Raw genomic sequence first — 27,966 nt, forward strand, 5'->3', positions numbered from 1 at the left:
CCTGTGACCTTCCTGTGGCCAGAAGCATGAAAACCCATGACAGACAGACCGTCTTGGGACCTGAACCCTGTGACAGCCTGGGCTCCCACTCCAGCACAACACAGTTCTGCTGACCCCACCCCTTCATTTGATTCCACAGTCTCAGGCAGACAAATCTGACAAATATTTAGACAAAGTGGATATAAAAAGTGCTTTCAGCAGCTACCACTTCCTTTCAAGAACTGTTTAATGAAAGAGAAAATATATATGAATAGTTCCCCTCACACTGAACTCAACAGGCGCCGGTCTTGGGCCTCTTGATGACAGGGCTGACGGCTTCCTCGTGAACTGGATTCCATGCGCAAGTTGTAAAACTTAGGTTGCTGGAGAGGGGAGACACTTGAAAATGGAGCGGGAGCCTCTAAGGTAGGGGGCAGGCAGGGGCAGGGGAGATACTCAGCACCATACATAGGAGACATCAGAGACCAGGGCTTGCTATGTGGAGAGTGTACATGTGGATGCTAGGGTTAGTGCCCTCTGGGTAGGAGTCCGCTGTCCCCAGTGGTTGACATGAGCTCTGGCCTATATTTTTAAGGCCTAAAAGTAATCTCAGAGGAACCTGATGGAATCAAGGAAGGGCTATCTTTTTTGATTGCTTTTCAGGGAGTCTGCTTCCTGGCATATGGGATGTTGGGAATCACTGGATAGAGGTGGTAAAGTGGGTCACCAAGATGAATTTCTAGGAGTCATATTCTAACCCAAGCTCTGGCGTGACCCCAATTGGAGGTTCGTGGTGAGATCTTTGGAGACGCTAAACAATGAAAAGATTATGTCCTTCAGCCCCAAGTAATCCCAAGTAAAGGCAACATTAAACCATGAAGTAATTGAGAGGAAGTTCAACCAAGTTTTGCTTTCCCCCATGAAGATTAGTTTGATTTTAAAACTACAAAAATCAGATTCTTTCAAAAAGTGTTTTCTATTCCTTGGGTAGCCCCCACTCTGCTGGTGTCAACCTGACCTGGCCTTTCACCTGGGAGCCTCTGTCATGGTGCTCAAGCAGGATGAACCTTGACCCCTTACCTGTCTCCAACCGCTGGGCTATGGATCCCCCTCCTAAGTGCCCACCTCTTGCCTCTTCCTGGGACCACACTGACCTGTTTTGAAGATCTCGTAGCGCAGCGAGAAGCCTGCCCCCTGCCGGGCGTAGTCAGAGGTGAACTTGATGTAGAGCATGGAGCCGGAGGAGATGATGGTGGGTGGGGCGATGTTCCCACAGTGCTTGCCCAGGAGGTCTGCAGACTCACTGTCCCCATCCCGAATCTCAATGAAGTCATACCTAGGCGGGGATAGCACAAAGGGGCACCTGAGAAAAGCTCAGTCTGAGGGCCTGGGAAGGACCAGTCTCCCTCCAACTCTCCCCATTCAGGTGTTTCAGAGTGATCAACAAAGGGCACTTATGCTTGCTTGTGTGGCCTGGCACGCACAGGTACAGGAAGTTGCTCTGCTTTGTTAAAGCCACACAGTGAATAAGGGCGCGGATGGGAAGCTTATCTCTTGCTCACATAGAGCAATAGAATCATTCTCTCAAAGATCTCAAAACAAACATTGTTTTCTTCCTTCGGTAGCACCATTTTTATTTCCACTATGATCTCTGAATCTTTGTCTTTCTTTGCTCTGGGTCGTTGCAAGTGACTTATCCCCTTTGAGCATCAATGTTTCCATCCACAAAATGAGAAGAAAAACATCCACTTGAGAAGGTCAGGATGGAGATGGAGTGGAAAAAAAAAAATACAAGAGAGGGGCTGGGTCCCATCTGGAGATGTTTCAGAGATATATATTGTCCTGTGTCCACCCCACCCTGGTTCAGTTTCTCCTGGATCATTCCTCTTCTCTTGTCTCTAATTGATAGTGACAAAGACACCTCATCTACAGGTCACCTCCCTCCCCGAGATGACTCTGTGAGGTTCACATCAGCAGTGTCTAGTCAACAACACGTTTTTAGAAAGGATCAGCATCATATTGGCAATAAAAACTTTCTCTAAAGGGGTGGATCCCTGGGGACCCAGCACCTAGGAGCACACAACCATCCATCTCAGCAATAGGCAGAGCAGGTCGCCTCCTGAAATGAGCTCTCCACAGCTTTTGGAGTCAAACCAGCCTCATTAGGGGAGACACCTCCCACATCCATGTTCACGGGCTGGTGCACAAATACTGTCCCATTTTATCTTAACTGCCATGCATTTTCTTTTATTTATTTTTAGTTGTTGATAGACCTTTATTTTATTTATGTATTTACATGTGGTGCTGAGAATGGAGCCCAGTGCCTCACACATGCCAGGCAAGTGCACTGCTGCTGAGCCCCAGCCCAGCTCCAGCCCCCAGACATGCATTTTCAACCGCGCATGTGCTCTGAGCCCTGTGTTCCTTAAGGTGGGAAACTTCCTCCCCACTGGCTCCCTTCATCTGCTGGCCACTGAACTATTATTTCCTAAAAACCATCCATCTTCCTTTCCCTCCTTCCCTCTATTTATTTTGCATCAGCCTGTTCCAGCGACACATAAGAAATCTCTTCCTTGTGTGTAAAGAGAGGGGCTACAGACGCGGCCCTCCCTGGGATGTGCCTCCCTGCTCCTGTCACACACGGGGTCTGGGGGAGCTGGCTGCCTGCAGAAGTGGCTGATGTGTGCTGGAGAAGCCGGAGGAAACTCCCGGGAGCCATATTTCAGATGGCTCAGTCACTTCCAAATAAATAGGCCTGTGAAGGAAGAATAAGGAGTGGAGCAGGAGTTGTTCATTCTTCGACCCCAGAGGTCTCGGCTCTTAGAGCCAGAAGAATGGCGGAAGCAGGTTGAGTCTGGAGACGCGGAGAGGGCAATTTCCCCAGAAGCTCTGGGGAGCTGGGCAGGCTGAGGAGGCCCCTGGGGTGGGGAAGCTGTTGAGAACTGGGATTTCAGTGTAGGAGATGGTGCTGACTTTGAAAACAGGCTTTCTCACTTCCAACACAGAAGTGAAGAGACACTGAGTACCTTCTCAGGGGAACTCCCCAGCAGACCTTCTGGAAAACCCCTCCTTGTTCTTTCCACACTGCCATAAGCACTGCAGAACAGTCATCCTGCACTGAGCATGTGAGGGCCCAGCAGCCTGCACAAAGACTGAGGAGCTGCCACCTGTGTTCATTAGCCTTTACTCCCTGAGTTTGCTGGGAGGAGGGTGTGCAGGGCCCTGGGCACAAGTCTCAGTCCTGGGAGTGGACAGAGTTGGACTTAGTTTCCAGCTTAACTATATATATATATATATATATTTAAGCTGGGTACCCTCAGGCAAGTGACTGAACCTTTCTGAGGCCGGGAAAGGGGGATGATAAGAGTAAAATTGAGATTTTAGTATCTTCCTCCTAGGGTTGTTGTAAGATTTAAATGACCAATTCTAATCTATAAAAAGTGCTACATTGCATGGCACACAGTGTGAGCTTAAGGAAAATTGTGGTTATTGTATTCTCACTCCCATTTCAGAGGCAAGGAGATCAAGCTCTGGAGCAGAAGTGGCTGGCCCTAAGAGAGAGCAAATGAGTAGAGGGACAGCATAAGCAGGGATATAAATCTGTTTAAACATTTTGGAAGGCATTTTTGGCAAAATGTTACAAAAGATAATATGTACATAGCCCTTAGTCCAGCAATTCCTTTGCTAGAATTTTTTCCTAATAATCAATTATGCAAAGATGTACATGCATCTTTGTGCATACTTAAAAAAAAAAAGCATATGAAAAGTGAGAAGATACTTTGTTTATAAATAGTATCATGTTGGAAAGTCCAACCATCCAGGGTAAGTGAATCAATTCTGTTATATTTATAAGATGAAATATTCTGCTGTTATAGTATATAGTGCTGCAGGTCTAGGGTTTTTGTTTTTATGGAAAAATGTTCATGATCACTCAAAAAAGATCTTAAATGTTTTTTAAATATACACATGTATTTCCTTATGTAAACATGCAGAAAACATCTGAAAGAGTATATACTAAAATATTAACAGTGATGAGATATATGGATGGTGAGATAATTGGTCATCTTTATTCTTTTGCATTATCTGAATTGTTTATCATGAAGCCTGCATTTCTATAACAAGCCAAAACCACACACACACACACACACACACACACACAGCTGCTTCCATTAAATTTTTTTTGCAAGTACAAGAGCTGAGAAAAATAAGTTCTTAAGATGTGGCAGAAAAAAGTAAATTCATCATCATCATTATCATCATCATCACCACATCATCCATGAATGAGACATGGGATATCAGAATAGGGTTGGGGACATGGCCCACATTCAATAAATACTTTTAGAAGATTTTGAATACTCTTTGCATTGCCAGTTTCTCCAGGAAGGACAAAGAGAGGCCCTGCCATCCCTCTGGCTTATTATGAGAAGTGGGAGCTTGTATCTGGCTGCCTAATCACCCATGGAGTCTCTCGGTGGGTTAACAGAATCAGCCAGGAGGCAGGACTACCCCACAAATGCCGTCACTGAAAGCTTGCCCCAATTTACCCAAGGGATATACTGCCCTGAATGCTTTCTTGTAATGTGGCCAGCAGCAAATACATCCTTATCTATCCTCATACATGTATAGTGAAGGGCATGCATTTTTATATGCATTTTTTTAAGTCGTAGACGGACACAATACCTTTATTTTATTTATTTTTATGTGGTGCTGAGGATCAAACCAGTGCCTCACACGTGCTAGGCGAGTGCTTTACTATTGAGCTACAACCCCAGCCCGGGGATATATTTTTGATAAAAGAGCCTATTAAAGGATCCCTCTGATGAATCCTTTTGTGAAGCAAATAATCAGCGCCTCCTCGAACTTCTTAGAGAAACTAGATTTTCCCATCAGGTTTGCTTAAGGGAGTTAGGATTTGGCCCTGACTCCGCTCTCCCCGCAGTGTCCTGCTATTGCCCTATGGACAAGCCCCACTTACCACGTGGTCTTCTGACTGTGCCTCTTATATAAAGGGCACATTCCAAATGACATGCTGACTTCATACAGAATGTCTCATTTACCTCCCGTGTGACTGACTCATTTGGGGAAATTTTTTATTATTAGGGATTTGCTACAGCTGGAGTAAATCTCCTTAGAAATTTCAATGTTGTCAGGTTCATTTGTGAAGGACTCGGCAGAGGCTTAGAAAGTTTGTGGCCTTGGAGTAAACGTGGCTTTGCATCTTGCATTCGAATCCCCAGTGTTTGTTTGGTGAGGGAATACGGGGTACACACAGAGCTCACCCCAAGGACAGTCAAGGGGGAGAACTTGAAAAGTGGCTCCTCTTTCAACATATTACTCATTTTCTGGAAGGCAACATCAACCAGCTAACAGACATATTAACTAGTGTTTGCGTTTCATTATTCATAATCTCTCTCAAATGAAAAAATTCCTTTCAAAGCTTTGACACTACCTCTTATTATTGTATTTATTTGTTTTTGCCTGAGCTAAAGTAGCCACCTCTGCTCCCTGCTCTTCTTGTCTTTCTAAAATGGTTCCCCAAGTGCCTTGGCTCTTCTCTCCCCACAGATTCTGACATCTGCATGTGGAACATGTATCTGGAGGGTGCTTTCTCTACTTTCCTTGTCAGCTTCAGAGTCTTAATTTCTTCTCCCCAAGCCCACTTTTGGGGCATGGGAATCTGGATGGTGGGATTAATTTGGAGAGGCCACAGGAGAGAGATGAAAAGCAACAATCTCACCTCTTCCTCTAATCACTGGGCAAACATGAACAGTGGCTTCCTGGTGTCCATAACTCTGGCCACATCTGCACTTCCCAGAGGGCACCCAAGGCAGCCAGACTATGCTAGAAAACTCAGCAAGCTGAGACCCTGCTCTTGGAGCATGAGTATGTCTGGCCTCCATGAGAATCTACACTTATGGGTGGGTGGAGAACCGTATGTGAAGGGGTTTCTATATCAAGGACGGGGTACTTAGGTTCTTTAAGAAGACTATGTCCTTCCGTGCCCAGGTCTTGAGTCATAAAATCTGCCAGCCAGGCAAATATTTCACACTGCTAGACTCTGAATATTTAAGATTAAATTCTTGACTCATTTAATGTTAATGTTTTTGGAGGGCAAGTTCTTTCCTGTCCCCTGGGCCTTTGCACTTTCTGTTCCTGTGCTTGTAATACTCCTTGTTAGCTTTTCCCAAGGCTGGTTGCTTCTCCTCCTTCAGGCCTAAGTGCAAATGTCACCTCCTCAGAGAAGCCTGCCCTGACCACCCTCTTTTTGAACGCATATCTATCTTCTTGATCTCGCCATCCTCTTATTTTCTCTTACAGCTAGTGTCACACTCTGGAGAGGTCTTACCAACCTGCTTATGTATTTGTTTATGATGTGCCTCCTGCACTGGACGGTAAGCATCATGGGGCAAGGACTTTTGTCTTTTCGCTGCCGAATTTATAACTTGCATGGTGCCTGGCACAAAAAAAAAGTGGATCGCTAGCTGTTTGTTGAGTGAATTAATGGATAAGGGACTGCAGTTGGTTAGGGAGATGCATGCTGTGATAACACTTTCCAAGGGGTTTGATGGGTTGGTTCGTATTGTACCCTCTCCCTTGTGCCCAAACACATTTGCTGAGCTATTCTGGTTGTATCTGAAAACCAAAATGTTGCCTTGTGACACAAAAACACGAAATATAACATTCTGTGGGGAAGAAACATCTCAAATCATGCTGACAGCATTTTCACTATTAGTGGCAAACAAATCAACTATAATTAAAATGCTGTCAAAGTGATTTGAGATTTTTCTCACTCTTTCAAAGTTCCATATTTCATGAGTAGATTATCCAGGCCAGAGAATTTATTACCTCCTGGAGTGCCTTTCTTCCAGGAAGCTCAAAGATAGCTATGAACACTGTCTTATTAATCCTTACATTAAAACCTGCGAGGAGAATCAGAGGAAAAGCCAACACTGTCCTGTACATCTTCCCAATAAAAATGTCTGCATGAAACAGGTCTCTGGTCAATTCAGGCCCCCAACCAGGCCACCTGTCTGTCAGGCTCAGTATAGGTAACCAGCTTTTATGGAGAAATCTGCTCATGTCAGGTCACTTTTTTTTTTTTTTTTAAGAAGTAAATTTCATTTCCTTGAATTTCTCCCTTTCATTTGTACCACTCATTTAATAAGAAGCTAGTGTATTGATGAAAAGGGATCCATTTTACTGAGCATATACTATGGGCCATATCCTCAGCTTATATATTATTATTATTTTGGGGGTACTGGGGATTGAACTTAGGGACACTCAACCACTGAGCCACATCCTCAGCCCTGTTTTGTATTTAGAGACAGGGTATCATTGAGTTGCTTAGTGCTTCACTATTGCTGAGGCTGTCTTTGAACTCATGATCCTCTTGTCTCAGCCTCCCAAGCTGCTGGGATTGCAGGCATGTGCCATCGCGCCTGGCTATTACTTCATTTAATTCTCTTTTAATATACAGCAAGCTCTGTTATGATTTACATTCATTTTCAGATGCAGAGATGGAGACTCACAGAGATTATGTGTCCTGCCCAAAGTCACATGAGAAGGAAAGGTCAGAGGCAGAGTCAAACCCAGGCAACCTTTCTCTGGCACACAGACCTCTCACCCCCCGACCCCCGCCTCAGTAAATATACAAAGAATCTGAAAAGCAATAGAAAAATCTGAAAATCTGAGCGCACTAGAAATACCAGATTGTCACAGCACAAGAACATCAGCAGAATCTGGGTGTAAAGAAACCTTTTGCTCTCAGGTGTCCACAAAATGGGCATAAGGTGTAAAAGAGACTTAACAGAGTCTTGCTCTTTTTCTTTAGTCATTCTGTTTAAACAAAGCCTGAAGGACTTGCCAAAATTAATAGACAAATCACCAACGGGAACGGTGAGCATATTTGAAATTCATGGTTTCAAGATTCACCCAGTAGAAATCCAGCTTGTAAGTGCTCAGATGGGATAACATATTAATTTTCGTAAGTGCGGTATTTTTATAAGCACATATACACCCGTATGTGAACATATGGCCCATCGAGTGAGAAAATAGGATCCTGTATATTTATAAGCTCTTAAAGTACCATCCACATATTCTGGAGTCCACAGATTTCCAGTAGGGTCCACACAGGAGTTTCAGAGGGTTGGGGAACCTCTGGAATCATATGCTGAAACGTTGTGTGTTTGTGTGATGCACATTTTCCTAGGGAAGGGGTCTGTGACAAGAGAAACCTGAAATTGCTGTCACAAAAACACATCAGTCTATGAGGGTACAAGGTACTATGGGAAGCACCATATGTGGGCTGCTTCGATAGACCCAGCTAGTCTCTGGCACCTGCTAATGGCAAGACTGCCCATCTGGTTTCCATATCTTCATCTCTAAAATGGAAATAATAACAGATCCTACCTTTGGGGATCATGCAAAGATTACAAAGGTCCAGTAAGGCCCTACACAGTACCAGATGCCCCAGAAAGCACCCGAGAGCCATTGACTATGTTTATGATTACAACTGGATAACCAAACAGGATGTGGATTTGAGGGAGAGGAGAGCTGCATACACACGGGGCCTTAGAAACCAGACACTGCAGATGAACTGAAAAGCCGTGGTTATAATCGTAACTCCCTCAACCTTGGGGCTGGGTTTTTCCAAATCCTCCTCCGGCACAAATCCATCCACAGTGCTTTAGTCACTTGAGTTTTTGAGATTTTATTTCAGTCTCGTGGTTCTGAGCCCAGACCCTGGAACCAGACTTCCAGGCTGGGTTCAAAACCACCTCCCCTGCATTTGCTGGATCTTGAACAGCAAGGAGCTCGATGTTCCTGCATTTTGGTAGCTGATGCACATCAATGGCCCCACACAGGGGCTGGCACACAGTAAGTGATCTGATAGTAGATGTTGTTATTTCTACTATTACTGTTCTTATTACTTCTCTTAACTTTGAGGTCTCAAACAGTTCCAAAATTCTGTTCATCTGCATTGGTGCCCAGTGCCTTTCAGAGAAGCCGTTATCTTTTCTTCCTTCATATCTTCCCACCACAAATCTCTGATATTTTGAGCTTTTTTTATTTGCAATCCCCTCACAGCCAGGGTCACCACGGCTCTTCAGAAGGGAGGAAATCTGACCACCCAGCAAAGGAAGTATGCAGAGAGAATAACCCAAAACAAACTGAGAAGGAATTATTCTAAAAAAACCTTGAAGGCAAGAAAATGGAAACTACAAATAACATCTATTTATAATTTCTGGTTGTTTTTCTGCAGAAGGCCCTGGATGATGAAGAGGGCCCCCAATCTCATTGTTCCTGGTGGAGCAGGCTGCCAAGAACACTCTCCACTTGAGGAAGGAGCCCACTGCAGACAGGGCGTCTGATAAGTCTCACTGCACATGAACTGTTAAGAGAATGAAGAACACACAACAAAGCCACCCGCACTCCTGCCCTGACCCTTTGGGTGATCACCGCTTCCCCTGATGACCTGGCTCCCCAGCAAGGCACATTCCTGAGGCGGTAGGACAGCGGATCTGCCAGGTCCCTGGACCAGCAAGCACTCCCGAAGCTGCTTCAACAGAACTGTTTACTTATGAAAGGAACAATTTTCTAGGCAACTAATGCCAGCGTGAAGTCTAAGGTTTGGGGGGCAGGCTGTTTTCAGCACGACCGTTGGATCTGTCTTTCGTCTGATCTGCGTCTATAGAATCCTCGCTCTCTGCGGTCAACTTCAAGGGCCCCTTGCTAGCATTTTGTAGTGATGCCAGAGTACAAAGTAGGTAAGAGGACCCCACCGTTTATGTGCACTTCTTTTTTTTTTGAGGTAGGAGTAGCTGCTGGTGCTTGGATGGGAAGGTGAATCCTAGCAGAGCCAAAGCTACCTAAATTGTCTTGTGCTGCTGAACTGACTCAATCATGCCTCGTGTCTCAGTTTGCCACACCTTGTAAATGGGTGCAGGGATGATGCCGCTGTGTCTCACAAAGGTGACTAAAAGGGGCCCGAGGCAGCTGGTAACCATTAAGGGGAGATCAGAGCACGTCATCATGAGGCCTTGGTGTGCTGGCAGCATCCCTCCACTTGGCTGAGTGAATGGCTCCCTCTGGGCCAAGTGTTCACTAACCCTGGGTCCCAGAGGATCCAATTGTGAGAGCAAAATCATAACCTCCCCATCTGTCCGAAAAATGGGAGCCTGCTGGGAGCAGAGGTGCACAGGGCACCAGGGAATCAATCAATCACTGCGTAGAAGTCTTTTGTGTTTTGCTTTGTTTTTTGGTATCTGGGCTTCCCAACATTTTTCTATCCCCTTTTGCTGGCACCCAGCCTCCACGACAAGACTTGGAAGATACGAAACTTGTCTGAAAAATGTACCATGCGGAAATTCAAGGAAGGGACAGTTTGGGAGTACGTGGCAGGTGTGAAGGGCCCTGTTTTGGGATTTCACTCCTTACAAGCTTCAAGTTACAGAATTCAGAGCTTCTCCTGGCTCCAGGGGCAAACTTGTCACTACTGTGCAAAGAGCACCGGTGTGTGGAAGTGATGGGCCTGTGCTATGTCCAAGCAGGAAGGGCTGCTGCGGTGCCAGGGTGGGGATTCTGAATATAGCCCTTGGAGGCCAGTCAGCTGGAACTGCTTCCTCCTCTTGGCCACTGTGCCTGGATGGATGCTACGTGCAGAAGTGTGGTGGCTGTGCTAGGTGCCTGGGTCAGGCAACACACATTACAGCCCCTGCCTTGCCCATGACAGAAATGTCCCTCCTGCTCTGAAAGGACTCATCAGGGTTTCTTGGGGGTAGAAGTATCAAATGTTCAGGAATCTTGGGTGCTTTTGCCCTAAGTCTCATAAGACCATAAAGTAATACATCTGGCAGGGACTCGAGATCTACCAGAAAGGGAACCAGGTTTGCAGGAAGTCTCCAAGCAGGATGGGAACAGCGTGAGTCAGGCCTTCAAGAGCCTTTATTTATCCCACAGCTATAAGCAGAACGTTTGTTTTGTGTGTGGAACTGCTGGCTGGCTGGCTGGCCACCATATTGCAGAGACCAGCAGGGCCCTCGCAGCGTGGGGAGAGGTGCTAGTGCCAGGGATGAGCTGTAAGAGATACAGCAGCAAAGAAAAGTCAATGCCCCAATATTTAACCCATCAGCCTGTCCGCAAGCTTGGACCAAATGCAGTATCTGCTTGGGCTTCAATTTCCCAGTGGCTCTAAATAATAATAATACTTTCTTTAAACCCTCCTACCACTCTCAAAGGGATGATACACTGATAAATCACTTTGAACTTTTAGATGAAAGGTGCTCCATAAACCTGAGGTCTCATCAACTGTAATTGTTACAGTAATTATCTTAATGATAATAATGATGATAATAGGAGAAGGGGGAGGGGTGGGGATGAAACCTCCTACCTTGAGACAAAGAAAAACTCTTCCGTTAAGACCTGCCTCATGCTTCCTTCGGCTCCTAGCCCACCGCCATCCTTCTCTAGCTGCCAATTCCCAGGCTGAAATATTATTTACTCCTTTCCTTTCCAATAAAACAATTATTTGTTCCACCGTTCTCCCTCTCGCTCGCCTCCGGTGTGTCTGGCTTGGCCCTGACAGCTCAGCCATGGACTGTTTACACGTCTTGCTCACCCTCCCCGAGTCTGGTTCAGCTCCATTGACACGAAAGGCAGGAGAATTCTCTCTGTGTGAGGAATCAATTACTTCCGCTGACACTCCATTACTGGCCCTCGCGTCTTTGGATTCCAGATGGAGGACGAAGGTGGTGGTGGGGATGGCAGGGAATTGAAGAGGGTGGTCAGAGAGGTGCAGGGGCCAGGGGAGTAGGAAGCAGATGACAGAGGGCCAGACGGGGGCTATTGACGGAGTCAGGCCTCCAGCTTGTACGGAAAGACACAGGAAGACCTTTCTCTCCTTGACTGCCCTGCCGGCATCCAGGGCATCCAGAGGCATCCGGAGATGACCACAAGGCAGGAAGAGGCAAAGAAAAGTAATAAAAAGAGAAGAGAAAAGACCTGTCAAAGCTATCTAAAAGAATCAGAGGCCCCAGCTACCTGAGCACTGGACAGCAGATGACAGCTCCAGGCAGACTGAAGAGGTAGACAGAGGCAGCTTTAGGTGGCCTGGCTTTCGACCAGCCCTACCATTACTGTTCTGTGATTTCTCAGACCTCAGTACCTCCGTCTGTTAAATGGGAATAATACTAGTCCTAGATAGTTTGTTGGGGGATAGCCCCTGACCTGACAGCCCCTGATCTCAGCTGAGAGATCATTGAACATTTGCTATTATTGTTTAACTGAAGTCTTGCCACATGGCCTACAAAGTTGAGTCCCTAACAGAGCAGACCACAGCAGAAAAATATATAAAGACTGCCAAGATGCTTGGCTACAAAGCTAGGGAAGAGATATTAAAAACTCATGTGGATTTTCTTTTATTATGTGGACTCCTAAGCTGCCCTCCCAAACCTAGGCCTAACTCTTTCTCCATTTTGTTTTTTTTAAATAATTTTGACCCAGCTAACATTTTTCAGGGGTTTCCTTCTAGGAATTTTTTTTGATTATGCAAATTAAATACAACCATTTACCCTGCAATCAACTGAGATGAATTGTGAGGTACAAGGTTCCGTAATGAAGGACGATTATGGAAACATTTTTTTTCCTAGAAGAAAAGACAAGGGCAGCTTACACACACACACACACACACACACACACACACACACACACACACACACATATATATTTCCTGAGATGATTTATCCAAATAGAATGGAATGGAATTATTTCATCTCGTGAGTATCTCTTCATCCAGGTTTAAATCCCCTTGTCACCAAAACGGACAAAACAAAAAGAGTATTTTTTTTCTACAGGACTTGTGATTTCAGGGAAATGCACAAATCCCTTACTAGAAAAGTCTAATATCTTTCCTCCGGTGTCCTTCGCCTCTGTGCTTTATCCCTTCTACACCTGAAGCTCCCACTGAATGTCTTAAGACACTCTTAGTGTAATTAGATGGGAGAATTACATGGAGTTACATGGGGTGAGACGCTGGCCCTCTGGGATCTCTGGGTTTAGAGAAGATGCCAGGGTTGAAAGACAGAACAGTGGGACTGTGTATGATAAAATCTCCAGTGATTTTCTCAATCAGAAGATAAAACGCATTGTCGAGGAAGACATCCACAGTGAAGCTTGCATTGAGAGAGTCGCAATTGCAACATCACATATTTAAAAACAAACTGCTAAAAATAACGGTTGTCCCAACTGCTCTTTAACCTTGGTAAGAGGAGGAGAACAATCTGTGGGTTGTTGTTCCCACTCCTTGCGCGAGCTGAAGTCTCTGGGTGGAGTCCTTTGTCAAGGCTGAAGAGCGCAGGGTCAGCTGCCAGCTGAGCTCCGGTTAGCAGGACCGTTCCCATTATTGCACCACGTGCCTGCAGGTGGATCTGTTTCTGTCATTAGGAGGGTTGTTGCAATACAGAAAAGCATTACCGGCTCCCTGAGGGAATCGGAATATTTCTGTGTGTAAATTTGTCACAATGTCATGAGTAATCAACCCGAGGGTTCCTCCTGAGCTAGCGCGAGGCACCCTCTTGCACCATGGGGAACTTTCAGAAACTTCAGTGGAACTTAGTTGAAGCTACCCTTCCACTGGGCAGCCTGGCCTTCCACCTTCTACTCATAGGGAAAAAGTGGACTCAGAGTCTATGGGAGTAAACTGACGAGAGGAGCTTGATCAAGCAGGTCAGCTGGACTTTCCCAGCCAAAAGCCACTATCTGGTGTTAAACTAGTGTCCCTGGACATAAAGTATGAAGCTCTAGAGACTCCACAATGGAGACGGAGGGTGGGGCAGCAAAGTCCTCATAATCTCAGTCTTTCCTGCTTCCTGACCATGGCCGCTCTCCTAAGGAGATGGTGGAAGTTGCCTGGCCCGGAAATAAAGTTAAATAGCATTGCTCCCACACTTCTTTGCCAGGAAAAGGGTTGTATCAGCAAGTCCAAGGCAGCCCTTCTTACTCTATTCTTACAATGCTCAGAGGAAACGAAATTGAGCTCATCCACCTTCAACTACTGTGCTTCCCAAAGCCATCAGATGGTTCCCGGTCTCTTGTCTGTGAACTTGCTGTTCTCTGCCTGGACTGCCACCGGCCATGCACGAGCTGCTCCTCCAGCCAGCCTTCTTGGATCTCCCAGCTGAGGCTGGTTCTTGGTGTTGTGGGCTCACGTAACAGGCCCACACTGTGACCAGGTTTGGAGGAAGCAGAGAGCACAAGAATAGAGAGCACAGATTGGAAAGTCTGGCTTCAAATCCCTTTTCTGCCACTCTGAGAGTGCGATCTAAGGCCAGTTGGTCAACAACTGTGAACCCAAGTTCCTCCATCTGTAAAGTGGAAAGAGCCAGGGCCACTTCACAGGCTTCTGTTGAGAGGATTAGATGAGACAATGAGTGTCAAGTGCTTAGCCAAGTGGATTCATAGGTGATGTTCCAGATGTGACAGCTTTATCATCAATAACTTTCTTTTGACTTGCCTCCTCCTCCCAAACTCTCTGCTCCAGGAGGGCAAAGAGTAGGATTTCCTCATCCCTGAGTTCCCAGTTCTCTCTCTGTGCTTGGTGCATGGTAGGTGCTTAATAACTACTTCCTGAGAAAGGAATGAAGGGTCTGTGGTCATTTCATTAGTGAGAGACTCAAGTCATAGAATGGTTAGCAACGTAAGAGCCCAGATCCCATTCTCCTGCTGTCAATTCATCTTCAGATGGATGAACAGGGACAAAGATCCAGTGCAGCTTCCTGTCATCTACCTAAGCCCTGGCACCTCCAATGAAGCAATATCACTAAAACAATCACCTGCACCTACCTGCCTAGCACCCTCCAGGAAAAGGTGATGCAGGAGTTTAGAAATGAAATATGTGGTCTATGCCCTTGGAGAGTTTATGTGAGCAGAACACAGGATGATCGTGTGTGAACAAAAGCAGACAAATCCAGTTCATATAAAATGCTCTGAGAGTTCAGAGTAGGGGCTGATAAAAGAGGACTGGAGGAAGTGAGGAGAAAGAGAGGACCAGAAGGGGAGTGTGCAGCTGGAGGAGGAGGGGGCTGGAGGAAGGAGAGTTTGAGTCCTGGGAACTGGGGGGGGGGGGGGGGTTGTGCAGATGGAAGATTGCATGTGGCTGTTTGGAATGGAGGGTGTTTACTGTGCTCTCGGGGAAGCACTGATGGCTGAGTGGGGAGGGGCCGGCTTATTGAGGTCCAGTGTCTTCCCTCTGTTTACTGTGGTCAATTTATCAACCTGGGAAGCTGCTACCGTTTTTTTAAGATAGAGTCACCTACTTTGTGAGAAATAGGCACATCTTTTACACAGGGCCCTTCTGTTGTAAATAAACACAAGAGTTGTTTATCTAGGATGCTCAGCCAGAGGCCAAATGTCTGAAACTTTAAATATGCAGAATGTGAGGTATGGGGAGATCAGAAGAAAAGATTATGAACATTGAAGCCAATGCTGAGAATTCCATTTACTGTCACTTTCACACTTTGTCACTTGGGGTCCCTCCTTAGTCCTTACTCAACTTGAGCTTGACCGACTGAAGCAAACTAGGAACACTGGCCTTGGGAGTGCCCTGTCTTAGGGAAGAGCTTGGACCACACAGGCTCCTGATTCCCAAGAGATAGCAAGACCTGAAGCAAAATCCATATACATCAAAAAGGAAAATCTCACCCAAACAGGGAGATGTAGGAGACAGGCCTACCCATAACAGGAGGGACGAGAATACTGACAGAAAATAGTCCAGAACTTCCTCATGACAAAGCACAAAGATGCCAACACACTTGATAAATTATAGTGCATCTATATAAATGAGGCACAGCAACTGTTGCAAATCAGTTGTTATTATCACTCTTTTACAGAATGGTAAACTGAGGCCTGGGAAGTTTAAAAGATCATGAAAAATACAACTGTAACTCTGTTCCAAATATAACATGACCCAGCTTCTGTCACAAAAAGCGAAGTTTAGAATTACAAACCTGAATCATCAAGAGAAAAAAATGGAGTCCCCATAAGTTTTGGTTTTGTTTAAGAAGACATGGAAGGTGTGGCACGTGACTTAAAATGTTCTTTATGAGAAACACTTTTAAAAGGAACTTTTAAAATGGAGAAACCTAGATTAAATGCATTTCTGAATATATCAAAATGAACCCCACTATTATGTATATCTATAATACACTAAAAAAATAAATAAATAACTAAGAAGAGCTTTTAATGGGGGATTTTTTAGTATTTGGAAACTTCACCATCAGTGATAAGTGGTAAAGGAGATGATTTCTGCACTGAACATGATATTCATGACTCATTAGCGTAGACTTCCTTGTGAGGTCTTTAGCTTAAGAAATATTCTTTCAAGTCTTCCTAGTGGCCTTTGCACTTCCTAAAAATGTTTTTCAAGATACTCACAGGAAAATGGTTAATTCCTAAAAGGACCCATTCTCTTGATTTTGGTTTTATTTGGTTGGGCCTCTGGGATGGGGTGGGGAACTGCCAGGCCAGTTTGAGGGCTCTGGAATAAGCTATGTCTGATACGCTGGTGAATGTTTTTAGAAATACATATATTTCAAATTTTAGAAATGGAAAAAAAAAGTCAGCTTTGTGTGTGTTTCTAAAACCCCAACTCTTGGCTGGTAGGCGATGACTCAAGCGAAAGGCCTCTGTCTGTGGAAGCAGCAGCCTCCTACCATCCTCTGCTCCCCAGGGGTGAGATGGCCTCTCTCTGTTTGCCCAGGCAGCCCTGAGTTCTGCCTTTTTGTCCCTCAGCTCAGGAACCTGGCAATGCCAAGGTGGCCTCTGGTTTCTGCCCACAGCTGCTGCACAGGCCCCAGGACAGCCTGTGGGTGCTCTGGGCTTGGATCCCCGCGGGTGGCCAGAGGGAGGAGGAGTCAGGGAAGCTCTACAGAGATGGTGGCCTTGGACTGCACTGACTCAGGCAAAGTTAAGGCTTGTGAGTGAAATTTTCCAAGCAGACAGCAGCCTTCAGTGGAACAAAATTAAAAGTGGCAGTTAGCAGGCAGGTCTGCCTGGAGTTCACTCAGCCACGGCCTCAACCTTTAGGATGCATTTCCAAATCCAAGGTGCAGAGACCCAGGGCTTATGGGCCTCAGCCAGGACATTCCTTTATATCAGGTCCTGTTCCCAGGTCAGGGAGCAATCTTGGCAGCTAATCGTGTATGTAGAAGGAAGAGAAACACGGGGGGAGCATGCGGCCCCTGCCATTTCCTCATATCTGGCTGCCTTTTTTTTTTCTGACCCTCTTACCATTTCCCCTTTTTGCTAGGGCGTGGCTGCTACAGGCAGTCCAGACAGTTTCCTTTTGGGAAGTACCTGCCTTGAGGGCTTTGAGAGCCTAATCCAATTTGAAACATGCTCCAAAATGAAAGGAGAAGGGACCTAATTTCCTTTGATAGAAAGAATTTTGCAAACTCAGGAGCTCCCTTGGAGTAAAAATGAGATATGGACATGAGAAAGAGAAGGAAAGAGAGCAGGAACCACACAGAATTTCCAAGACTTCAATTAGATCAACTGTTCTTTTCATAAGACAGTAAGAGAAGGCCTTGGGGAGGGCAGCATGGGGGTGGGGGGAGTCCATTTATTCTGAATGCAAATGGCCAGGGGAACATGTCAAAAATACCTTGAAGGGTGAGAGGCTAAGAGAACCAGGTTTGTCTTTTCTAAATATAAAAATTAATGAGAGGGTGGGGAGGGGGAATGAAGGAGAAAGCGGAGTGCAGTAGGGGGAGAATTAAGGACTATGCAAGGTAGATGAGGCTTTCTGACAATTTGGCACTGGGGAAAACAGACTCCAGAAAGATTTTTTTGCTGACCTTCCTGACCTTTTAGGTTGAAGCCACAGCTTGGGATGTGGAGTGAGGAGGAAAACAGGAAGCTACTTAGTGAGGTTGAGACGCCAAGAGACACCCTTCAGCACACCTGCTTCCTCTAGTCCAACTTAGCAAGGGCCAATGTCCCTCTCCCTTCTGCACAAAGGCTTCAGCAACCCTGAGTTCCCTCCACCCCTGGGCTGAATTCTGTGAGGGGAAGGGGTATCCCACAGCCCAGAACAGGGCAGGAGAGAGTTTTCCTGGCCCCTTTGCACTTCTCAACATGTTTGGTGCCATTTCATAAGCTTTGGGGGTTTTCCTTCTAAAAAAAAAACTGTGCCTTCTCCCTCTGCCACTACGAATATACATAAAATGACCTCTTAGCAATTTCCCCTCGAGATTTGCTGGCATCAGCAGAACAAAATTTGGCCCTCAGTGGAGAGAGGTGCTTAGTCATATTCCTCTGAGCTCAGATCCAAGCTCTCTGCTTTATATTTCAGCTGGTGACAACCCTTTGCAGGCCAGCTGAGGCACCAGGACCCAAAATGGCTTTTACAGCACTCCTACCTGAAACTCTTGGTAAAGTTCACTGTCGGTCAGAAAAGTGGAAGCCTCGAGATGCTGAACCCGGGGATGCATGTAACTGAGACAAAGAGGAACTGATGTGTTACCAGATGTCATCCATGCAGTCAAGAGTGGCCCTGGGATTAGAAACTCCATCTTATGACTTTCAGTCACATGTGGCATCCATCCGGGAAACCCTTTGGTTTTCAACAAAGACTACCTCTTGTTAGGAGAGAACCATTCCGTAGGTGCAAAGTAGCCCTGGGAGGATAATAATGACATCGATTCACAGAGCCTTGCAGTCCTGTGCCAGTTAAAGAGGGGCCTTGTTTCTTCTGTAGGGAAGCACTGGTCTGGGTGTAGGCCTGCTTTGAAATGAAGTTCTTGTGCTCCCTCCCTTATACCTGTCCCACCAGCTGTCCCCTTGCTTAATTTTTCAGGGCTCACAATGCCTTGCTCACAAAGAACGCCCAGACTACTTCTAAATCATATGGGAGTGCTGAACACTTAGCACGGCTCTGATGGCTCTCCGTGGTGGTGCTCATCTGGAGCAGCATAGGAACATTGGCACATTCTTTTCTGCACAGCAAACTTTTGCTTTTGTTTCAACGAGAGGAAAGTATTTAAGAGAAAGCTCATCAGACTACACACAGCTGCATTACTGACATTACAACACCCACCTGCTTCCCTACTTTAACTTAGGACCTTGGAGCTAACATGACATTTTGAAATTCTAAATTGCCACTTGGAATCTCCTAAGTCACACATTTCCAAGGAGTCAGTACTGATGTCATGTTGTAAACTGGTTGAATTGCCTCAGGACAGACTTAATGTCTCTGTGCTTCAGTATTCTCATCTGCAAAATGGAGATCGTGATGGCACCCACTCCCTGGGGTCAATTTTTTAAAAAAATATTTATTTTTTATTTATTTTTTTTAAGGTGGACACAATATCTTTATTTCACATTTATGTGGTGCTGAGGATCGAACCCAGTGTCTCGTGCATGTTAGGCCAGAGCTCTACCATTGAGCCACAACCCCAGCCCTCCCTGGGGTCTTTATAAGAACTGAAGGGATTCATATTTGTAACATAATTAGAAAAGCGCGGGTTAAATGAATTTGTAACACCAGCCTTGAGACTCTAACCTGTGCAGCTTAGATAGCAAGAATCAAGAGTCTTAGATCTACTCTTATAGATCCCAAATGCTTTCCTCTCTTTCTGTAAGGCAACCAACTGCCACTTCATAAAATAACAGGCTGATCCTTCACAGCTGAGGCTGAGGAAGTCTCCACTTGGGGATCTGGCAACTATTTTATTATGGAAGCTGGTGGGGTTCCTCCATGAAACAGCAGTGGAAACACAGAGGTGTCCAGGGGGAAGGTAGATCCAAGAGTAGAGAGTGGGGTCTAATGGTCCCCAACTGCCCCACATGGATACCCTCTCCCCTGCCAGCTTTTAGAGATGGGCACTAGTATTTGGACTTCACTCCATAAGGCTCTGTCCTTCATAACATGGGATCAACTCCACCTTATTTCGCCCCCAAAGGAATGTCATCTGAAGGTTTCCCTCTGGGACAAGGATCCACTGCCACCATTAGGTGATCCAAGGGACAGGCATGTGGGGGCGGGGCAGGCAGGCAGTGTGAGCCCCTCCCCCCCCCCAGTGCATGGGGCACTGCTTACTTGCAATCATGCTTCTCGATTTCAAAATGAGGGTTGAAGTTGAGGACAATCTTCTGGTTGGGCTCCGGGGCGTAAACAATCCACTCGCAGTTCTGGTGGGAGGGATAATCCTGGGGGTATCCAGGCGAGGTGATGTAGCCAGCATCTTTGGAATTCAGACGACCTCCACAGGGTGGGTCTGGAAGAGAGAACAAGGACCCAAAGAACTTCAAATATGCTACAGCCTTCGCCCTGCCCCCCACTCCCTCTTCCCTTCTCTCCCAGTGGCTGATTAAAACTATTTTACAGACCTTTTATGGCAGTCCAGGAGACTAACCTACTTACTCATTCAGTGGAAGAGATTATTTCAGCTCATCCCTCCCAGACCCATCCGAACACACACACACACACACACACACACACACACACACACGTACATTACAGAAAATGGTCATAAATATTCCCAATTACATGGTCTGAGATTATGAAAACAAGAAGGCTGTACAATTAGCCTGTTCCTGTCTCCCTTCTTGGCCCATCTTCCTCTCCTCATTCAAACTCCCCATCTCTATCTTTATCTCATAAATTCTTCATTTTTATTGGTGTCTCCCAGCCCAGCTCAGCCTGAGCAGTCAGCAGTCAAGGCTCCGGGAACTGACCATGGTGGTTTTGTGGTGCTGTCCCAAAGAGCACCTGGTGACAATTACATGTGGTGCAAGGAAACACTTTCAGTTTTGGACCAGAAGAGGCCCTCGAGGGTGATTTCACCTTTTTTTTTTTCTTTAAGAAAGAAAAAGCAACCCTCCAAACATTTAATTCTGCATACACCACAAATTTGATTTATTATTTCATTAGACACAGAATGGAAAAATCTGTATTGGAGAACCCACTGGCTCCAACGTGGTTTCCACAAAGGTGCTTTGTGCTGAATGGATGCCTGTGTCTTTTTCTGTGCGTTTCTGCCCACTGTCCCTCCTGGCTGGTCACTACCACCACCAGAGTGTGCTGCTGCTTTCTCCAGCGACAGCAGCCATGGAAAGGCATGGCAGGGGGGAGCTGCCCCCCCTTTCCTGAAGTGCCAGGCAGGAGGTAAACAGCCTCTTGTGGGCCAGGAGGGAAAGGACGGATCTTCAAAGGCAGAAGAGGTAGGCGATGACATTTGAAGAATTTTATCTATTTAGGAGCGAAGTTTGGCAATCCCTAGCAGGGGTTCTTGGGGGAATGGGAGGTTTTGCTCAATACCACAGTTAGAACAGAGAGGCACGAGAGACACAGAAATATTCAGAAGCCTCCTAGAGACCTTCCTGAGATGTGCGCGTCTCTTAGCATCAATCACGATTTAATATCGCCATCTGCATGGAGCAGCATGGGCCTGTGAATTATGTATGACAGCTCAGCAGCCGCCCTCCAGGACGGGGTCTTTCTCCTGTGTTCACTCTTTGAGGGAACGGGTCATGCATTTTTAACTCTACAGGTGCACTTTACCATTCCCCATGTCTGTTGGCATTACTGTCTTCCAGACCTCTGCTTCAGATTACCAGCCTGACAGGCTTTAAATGCATAAATGATGGGCATTGTGCACAATGGTGGTTGGGACACAAATCCATACAAGTAGCCTTTTTGGTACTAAGCCTCCAAGAGCTCAAACTGTGCCCTGTTGAACTGCCCAGAATCTAATGGATTTGGGTCCATTTCCTACTGGGCGGAAAAACAAAAGCAAGCCATTTCCTCAGGCTAGCAGACACCACATCATCCTCTACCTAATGACCCTGCACCCTCCCCAGTCCAGGAGGACAATGGGCCTATCCCTCCCACCCAGATGCAGCCACCCTTTCTCTGCAGCCAAATCCTGCAGGATTCCTGGGTGCCCACAGGACTTGCCCACACTGGGCACCCCAAATCTTGCAGCTGGTCACAAGGTGGCCCATCAGCCCTGGCTCTGGTATGTGAAATAAAGCTGGGAGTGGCCCTCTGAGAAGGCAGAGGTGTGGGCACTTGGATCACCAGCTGCTTTTACCAAGCAGAAGGAGGAGTTCTCTACCAGGTCCAGCTCCTCTGCCAGCTATTTTGCTGAAAACTGGAGCTCTGCCCTGACTCACCCAAACCACACTTTTTGCCTTGGAACTCATCACAGGAAACTTGAGCTGAGCTCCTGTTTAGTAGCCGTTATGGTCTCCACATCACCCACAGTCTCCCTGTCTCCACCCTTTCCTTGCTTCTCTCCAATTACCCTTGAAAGAAGAATTGCTCCCCCTCAAGTCCCTGAACCCCAGGCTTAAAACTTAATCATGATTTCAGGCACACAGACCAGCAATGGAGACAGGAGACTTCCTCACAGGACGGTTTCATTTCTCATCTACACTGGAATTTATTTCCCCACTACCAAAAAAAAAATTTTTTTAACTATATAGTATATTCTACAGTTGACAGTCTGCTCTTTCTGTTATTCAAAACTTACTTAACCAAAGGAAAAAGGAGTAGCCCTTTTCTTTTTTCCTGTCCTTTCTTTATCTGAGGAAAATCAAAGCTCTTACTGAAATATCTGAGAACTTATTAAAACATCTGCTTTGAGTGTGTACAGACAACTTTCTCAATAGTCAAACATTTATAAACTCCTATTCTTGTTTGGATTGCATTCACACTCAGAAACACACACAAACATAGATATTGAACAAACATCAGTTACAGATACATATCAGTAATTCACACTTCAGTCCTGTACACACGTTCACACCCTCTCAGAACATATCACACATCATTTGCACGGATATATATCCATAGAGATAAATACTAGGATTTCTTTCTCTATTTTTCTTGGAGAGAATAGAATTCTTATAAAAGATCAGTAAAAACAGTAAAGAAAATACACTTAGTCCTTCTACATCTTCTCTTGATAACTGATCTTGCATTTTCTGGGTCAGGGGCCCTTCATTTCTTAAATACAAACATGTCCCAATAGAAACTAGCTAGAATTTCTGGGGAAGAGATATGCCATCCATTATTTTTGTAGGCCTTTATTGTGTTCTAAAATGAACTTCATAAATGCTTTCTGTCCTGTTTCAGAGGAGTAGAGAGAGAGAGCCAAGGGAGAGTTGAACTTAAGGGCAAACCCCTTAAGGCCAATCTCCACATACAGAGGGGAAAATTGCCCCTGCTGAAGTTGGAGCCACTGAGCCTGTTTGGTGAGTTGACAAGGGACCTCATTCTCCAACTAGTTTGTGAATACCTTTCACCTGGGGCAACTTCGTTTCCCAAAGAAAAGTAGCAAAACCAGGCCTAGAATGTCCAGAGCAGTTTTCTCTTCCATCTGGGAGGGGACATGAGCAGGTCAGGCCAGAGGCCCAAGAGTGAAAGGTTGAAATGATGATTCTATGTAACTTCAAGGGAAACGAACACCAAGTTCCAAAGTCACAAAGCCCTGATTCCCTACATCCCCATAGTGACCACTTACGTGTTTTAAAATATTAGATGGTTTAAAAATCTTTGCTGATGGTTTAAGTCTCTCTCTGGGGGTTGTGGCTCAGTGGTAGAGCTCTCGCCCAGCACGTGTGAGGTACTGGGTTCGATCCTCGCACCACATAAAAATAAAATAAAGGTTATTATGTCCACCTACAATTAAAAAAACAATTTTTTTTTAAAAGTCTCTCTGTCTTTTCCCCCCTCTTCTGTCCTTGCTTTGTGGGTGGCCTGAGCATAATGTGATCCTGCTGAGGGGTAACATGGCCCCAGAAAAGGAAAAGGAATTTTTTTTTACCTGTTCACTTTGGAACTCACCTTCCTAGAGAGCTCCTTTAAGATCTCTGATTCCTTGATAATATTTAATTTTTAGTCTTTAAAAGGAGTGAAAAAAGAGCTTTTAAAATATCTGGTCTGCCTTCTAGGAAAATTTAGCTGAAGTTGTTTTAGGGAACACTGTATGGCCTGAACTTGACCATAATATTTGATAAAGCCTAAGCGGGACTTTAATGAGGGCTTTATTTTTTTTTCTTTTAAATCTTTTTATTAAAAAAAAAAAGAAAACACTGGCATAGGGGCTGGGGCTGTAGCTCATGCGTGAGGCACTGAGTTCGATCCTCAGCACCACATAAAAAATAATAAATAAAGATATTGCGCCCATCTACAACTAAAAAATATATATATTAAAAAACACTGGCATAAAACTGTGTACATTTATCCTGTATTACATGGTATTTTGAAATCTATACATTATGTAATAGAAAGGACTTTTAAATAATCAGAATTACGATGGCTTCACTGTGTGACAGCAGGTCAAGAACAGATCCCTTGGTTTAGTTTAAGTGAAGACAAACCCAGGGAAACTTGGTCACTGGCTGGAAGTGGAATTAGAGGGACAGGTTGTTTCCAGGTTGTGTGTGGGGGTGGGGGTGGGGGGCGATGGGTAATGGGACCAGTGACTAGGGAAGGGAGGGCTTGACAACTAGCAAAGAGAGGACAGAGCGCCTGGTTCATAACTCAGTGGGACCTTCCAGGGTCTCAGCTGTGTCACCTGTAATTCAATGAGTATACACCTGTCAAATACTTTTAGAAGTGGTGGTGTTTTTCCCTCCGTGATCAAAACTACCCAAGGTACAAAGCATATGGCAGTAGAGTTTTCCTTGGCTGCCGAGAGGCAGGGAGCTGTGTAGAGTCCGGGCCTCGCAGGGTCCCCCTCATCTCCTAGGCGCTTCTCTGCACGTGCACTGGGGACTCCAGGAACACGGGATGAGGCCCAGTGGGCTAGAGCTCTGTTCGCTTGTTATTCTAAACACTATGGGGAGGGGACAGAGGGAATGATCAGGGAGGTTGGCTTCTCGTATGTCTCATGTGCAGGAACCCCCTCATCTGCGGTTTCACGCTCCGTAGTTTGTTACCTGTGGTCAGCCAGCATCGACATGGCTTTATCATGGCCTGATGGCCATTTTTGAGGTCATGGTGAGGTCAATCAGTAGCCTCATGCTAGGTCATTGGCCTCAGTCCGTCATGTGGCAGTATACCACCTCACAGCCGCACAAGAAGGGTTAGGTATTTTGAGGAAGCCCACAGCCACATAACTTATATTATAGTGTGTTATTATAATTAATCTGTTCTGTGATTAGTGCTTAATTTATAAGTTATATCTTATAAATTTATAAATTAAACTTTATCATAGGAATGCATATATAAGAAAAAAAAAACATGTGCAGGGCAATCCAAGGCTTCAGGCATCCACGGAGGTCTTGGAATGTGTTTCTCACACGTGAGGGCATTTGGTGGAGAAAAGTAGTCGGTCTCATTCCCTTGGAAATAGTGCACTTTATTGACTTTACAATTTCTTCTTTACCCACAGTATCATCTCACCCCATCCATATCTCCACAGCATTATTTTTATTTAATTGTTAGTAGCAAGGCAAAGCAGAAACTCTTCTGCTTACTTAGAAAGAGAAAATGTTATCACCATGCCACTTCACTCATTCCTCCAAAGCAGTTGACCAGAAATAGGATTGGGTAAGGATTAAGAAGCCTCAGAATCACATTTAATCTCATTACTGGCAGGCTGTGTGACTTTGGGGAAATCAGTAAACCACTCTGTGCCTTTGTTTACTCATCTCTAAAGTGGAGGGAGTAATCCAAAAGGCCAGTTCCAGTTCTGAACTTCAAAGCCTATAATGAGGTATGGAAAAAGAGTCTCTAACCCATGGATTGAACCAAAAATTCAAAAGGTTCTCTTACTTCTAGACAATAAGGCATTGATTCAAAGTGTTATCTCTGTTTTATTGGCTTGGTGAGTTTGAAGTAAAACTTAGATCTTGGGATGGACATGTCTGTCTTGCATTATAGAAAGTTCAAATGTCTCTTTTAATCACATTAGCTCTACTGACGTGAGTGAGTTTCTTTTCTTAACTGAGTTTGTGGTTGCATATTTATAAATATTATGGATACACAGTTCACTGTGTGAGCACATCAACATTCGGTCTGCCTGAAAAGAAAGACCAAAAGGACTGTCTTCAAGTCCCTCACCTAGATCATCAAAGTCTTTTGCTCAGGGCTTTGACCAAATTTTGCTCACCAACCCAGGTTAAGCTGCTTTGGAAGAGTTATTTTTGTGAGCTGGGGCTGGATTTTGTTTTATGCAAAGCGACTTCAGCCTGTCACAAGACAGTCTCATAAAATCCGCATCTTGGCTTAAGCTGGGAAGAAATGAGCCAATCCATCAGCCCAGGAATGTGCCGGTTTGACCACATCCTAAGGCAGCTAGGAAGGGATGCAATCTATTCAATTTATGAGGCCGGTGAAGGCACAGCAAATGGGAATTCCTATGAACTTCTGCAAGGGTGAGGTTCCAAATTTGAATAAAAGCACCTTCTGGGAAGGGAAGAGAGGGCGAAGACACCGCTATCTGTGCATGGAAAGAGTAAGGAATGAAGCAAGCTCTCTCTTCCCCAACACCTCCTACAGACAAAGAGGAACCTCACTGAGGAGACAGCTGGAAATTGGGTCTGGAAATAGGGCCTTTTGAACGTCTCTTCCCCTCAATCTGGATTCTAAAAATGAACCCTCATTTAATCGGTAAAATGTATGTTTGATGTGATTACCTCCCCTGACCTCGAATCCTGCCACCTGTGGTAACCTTGTTATTTGTCATCTTATATCATAAACAAATGCAATTCCAATAGGGCAGCCGATATAATATCATTAGTTTATATTTATGTCTACTCTTTTCCAGTCCCTCATTGCAAATGCAATTTTGGTGTCATTGATGAGAGATCTGGGATTACGATTTCTGGCCACTTTAACAGACATTTGGGGAAGGAAACAGAATAATTTTGAGGACTCTCCAAAAACCCACAGAGAAAAATGGTAACAGAATACCTATTTTTCATTTATTATGATTAATGAAAGCTTACGTTGAAATGCCAATGGCTCCCCATTGGTTAGCATATGAAACCCAAAACTCTTGGCCTTGCAATTTGGGCCTTGCATTAAGCCCAAGCTATTATTTCTAACTTTATTTGCAATTATTTCCAACCACGCGTTCTAAACTGCTGCTTCTGAATGTTCCTCAACAAGCCCAGTGTTCATGTCTCTGCCCTCTCCGATCCTTTTCCCTTCCCCTTTATGTCTTTTGGGGCTCTAAAAGCACCCATCTTCTGCCTTCCTCACCTCCACACCAGGGGGACCACGGGTAATCTTTCCCCTCCCTGTCTCTCACAGGCAGAAGCTCTTCAGCATCCTCTAAGGATTGTGGGAATTCAGGATGACCTTATCCACTCTGCTGTGCCACTAGCAACTGGACAGCGTAACTCCTTTCTGATCTGTCTTTGGCAAACCTTATGGAATCAAACAGAGGGTCTTTCCCAAAAGTCAGATTCATTGAGACTGGATAAATCAATAATTTAAGGATGAACTAAAATAATACCAATAGTATCACTACATCTCACAAATTTTGAGAGCTTCATCACAGATTATTCTGCTTCTCCAGTTACTATCCTCCCTTCTCCACCAACAGCTGCTAATAAATGCAAAGTTTTAGTTGGGAACTGAGAGTTTAACTGGCTAGTCTGGGATAATAATACCTAGGCCTAGATCAAGGTGGACTTAAATATGAACTGTCTCCTAGGACACCCTAACCTTAGATAATTATGAAGTTTGACAAACACACACACTTTAATTCTAATAGTAGTCAAACTAATTTATTCTGAGGTTTTTGTTTTTGTTTTTTTGCCTCCTCACTCCCAAAGGCAAGTTCTAAATATCTGTTGCCAGTAGCACCAGGAAAACACAAGCTATTACTTTATCACTAAAGCACTTGTGGTGTTGGATTTTCTCCTACTTGGTTTCAGTTCATTTCTCTCTACTCATCCCTCCCCATGCTCCTGTCTCTGGCCCCTAATATGCCTTTGGGGCACATCTGTTTTATTTTTTTCCCTTTATCCAAA

The 27,966-nt window shown here is 45.1% G+C and overlaps 1 protein-coding gene across 3 annotated transcripts in view; it reads right to left on the reverse strand.

Annotated features, from left to right (window-relative positions):
* The window catches only part of Nrp2 (neuropilin 2), a 115,489-nt gene that overhangs the window by 79,283 nt on the left and 8,240 nt on the right, over positions 1–27,966 (reverse strand). For all 3 annotated transcript variants that reach the window (XM_027941935.3, XM_071618877.1, XM_071618876.1), the window contains exons 2-3: positions 20,072–20,249; positions 1,134–1,315 (exon numbers count right to left, since the gene is read on the reverse strand). In XM_027941935.3, coding sequence (XP_027797736.2) covers positions 1,134–1,315; positions 20,072–20,249 — 360 coding nt within the window. The remainder of the gene's footprint in view (positions 1–1,133; positions 1,316–20,071; positions 20,250–27,966) is intronic.

This window comes from Marmota flaviventris, chromosome 11 (assembly GCF_047511675.1).
Source record: "Marmota flaviventris isolate mMarFla1 chromosome 11, mMarFla1.hap1, whole genome shotgun sequence".
Classification (NCBI taxonomy): domain Eukaryota; kingdom Metazoa; phylum Chordata; class Mammalia; order Rodentia; family Sciuridae; genus Marmota; species Marmota flaviventris.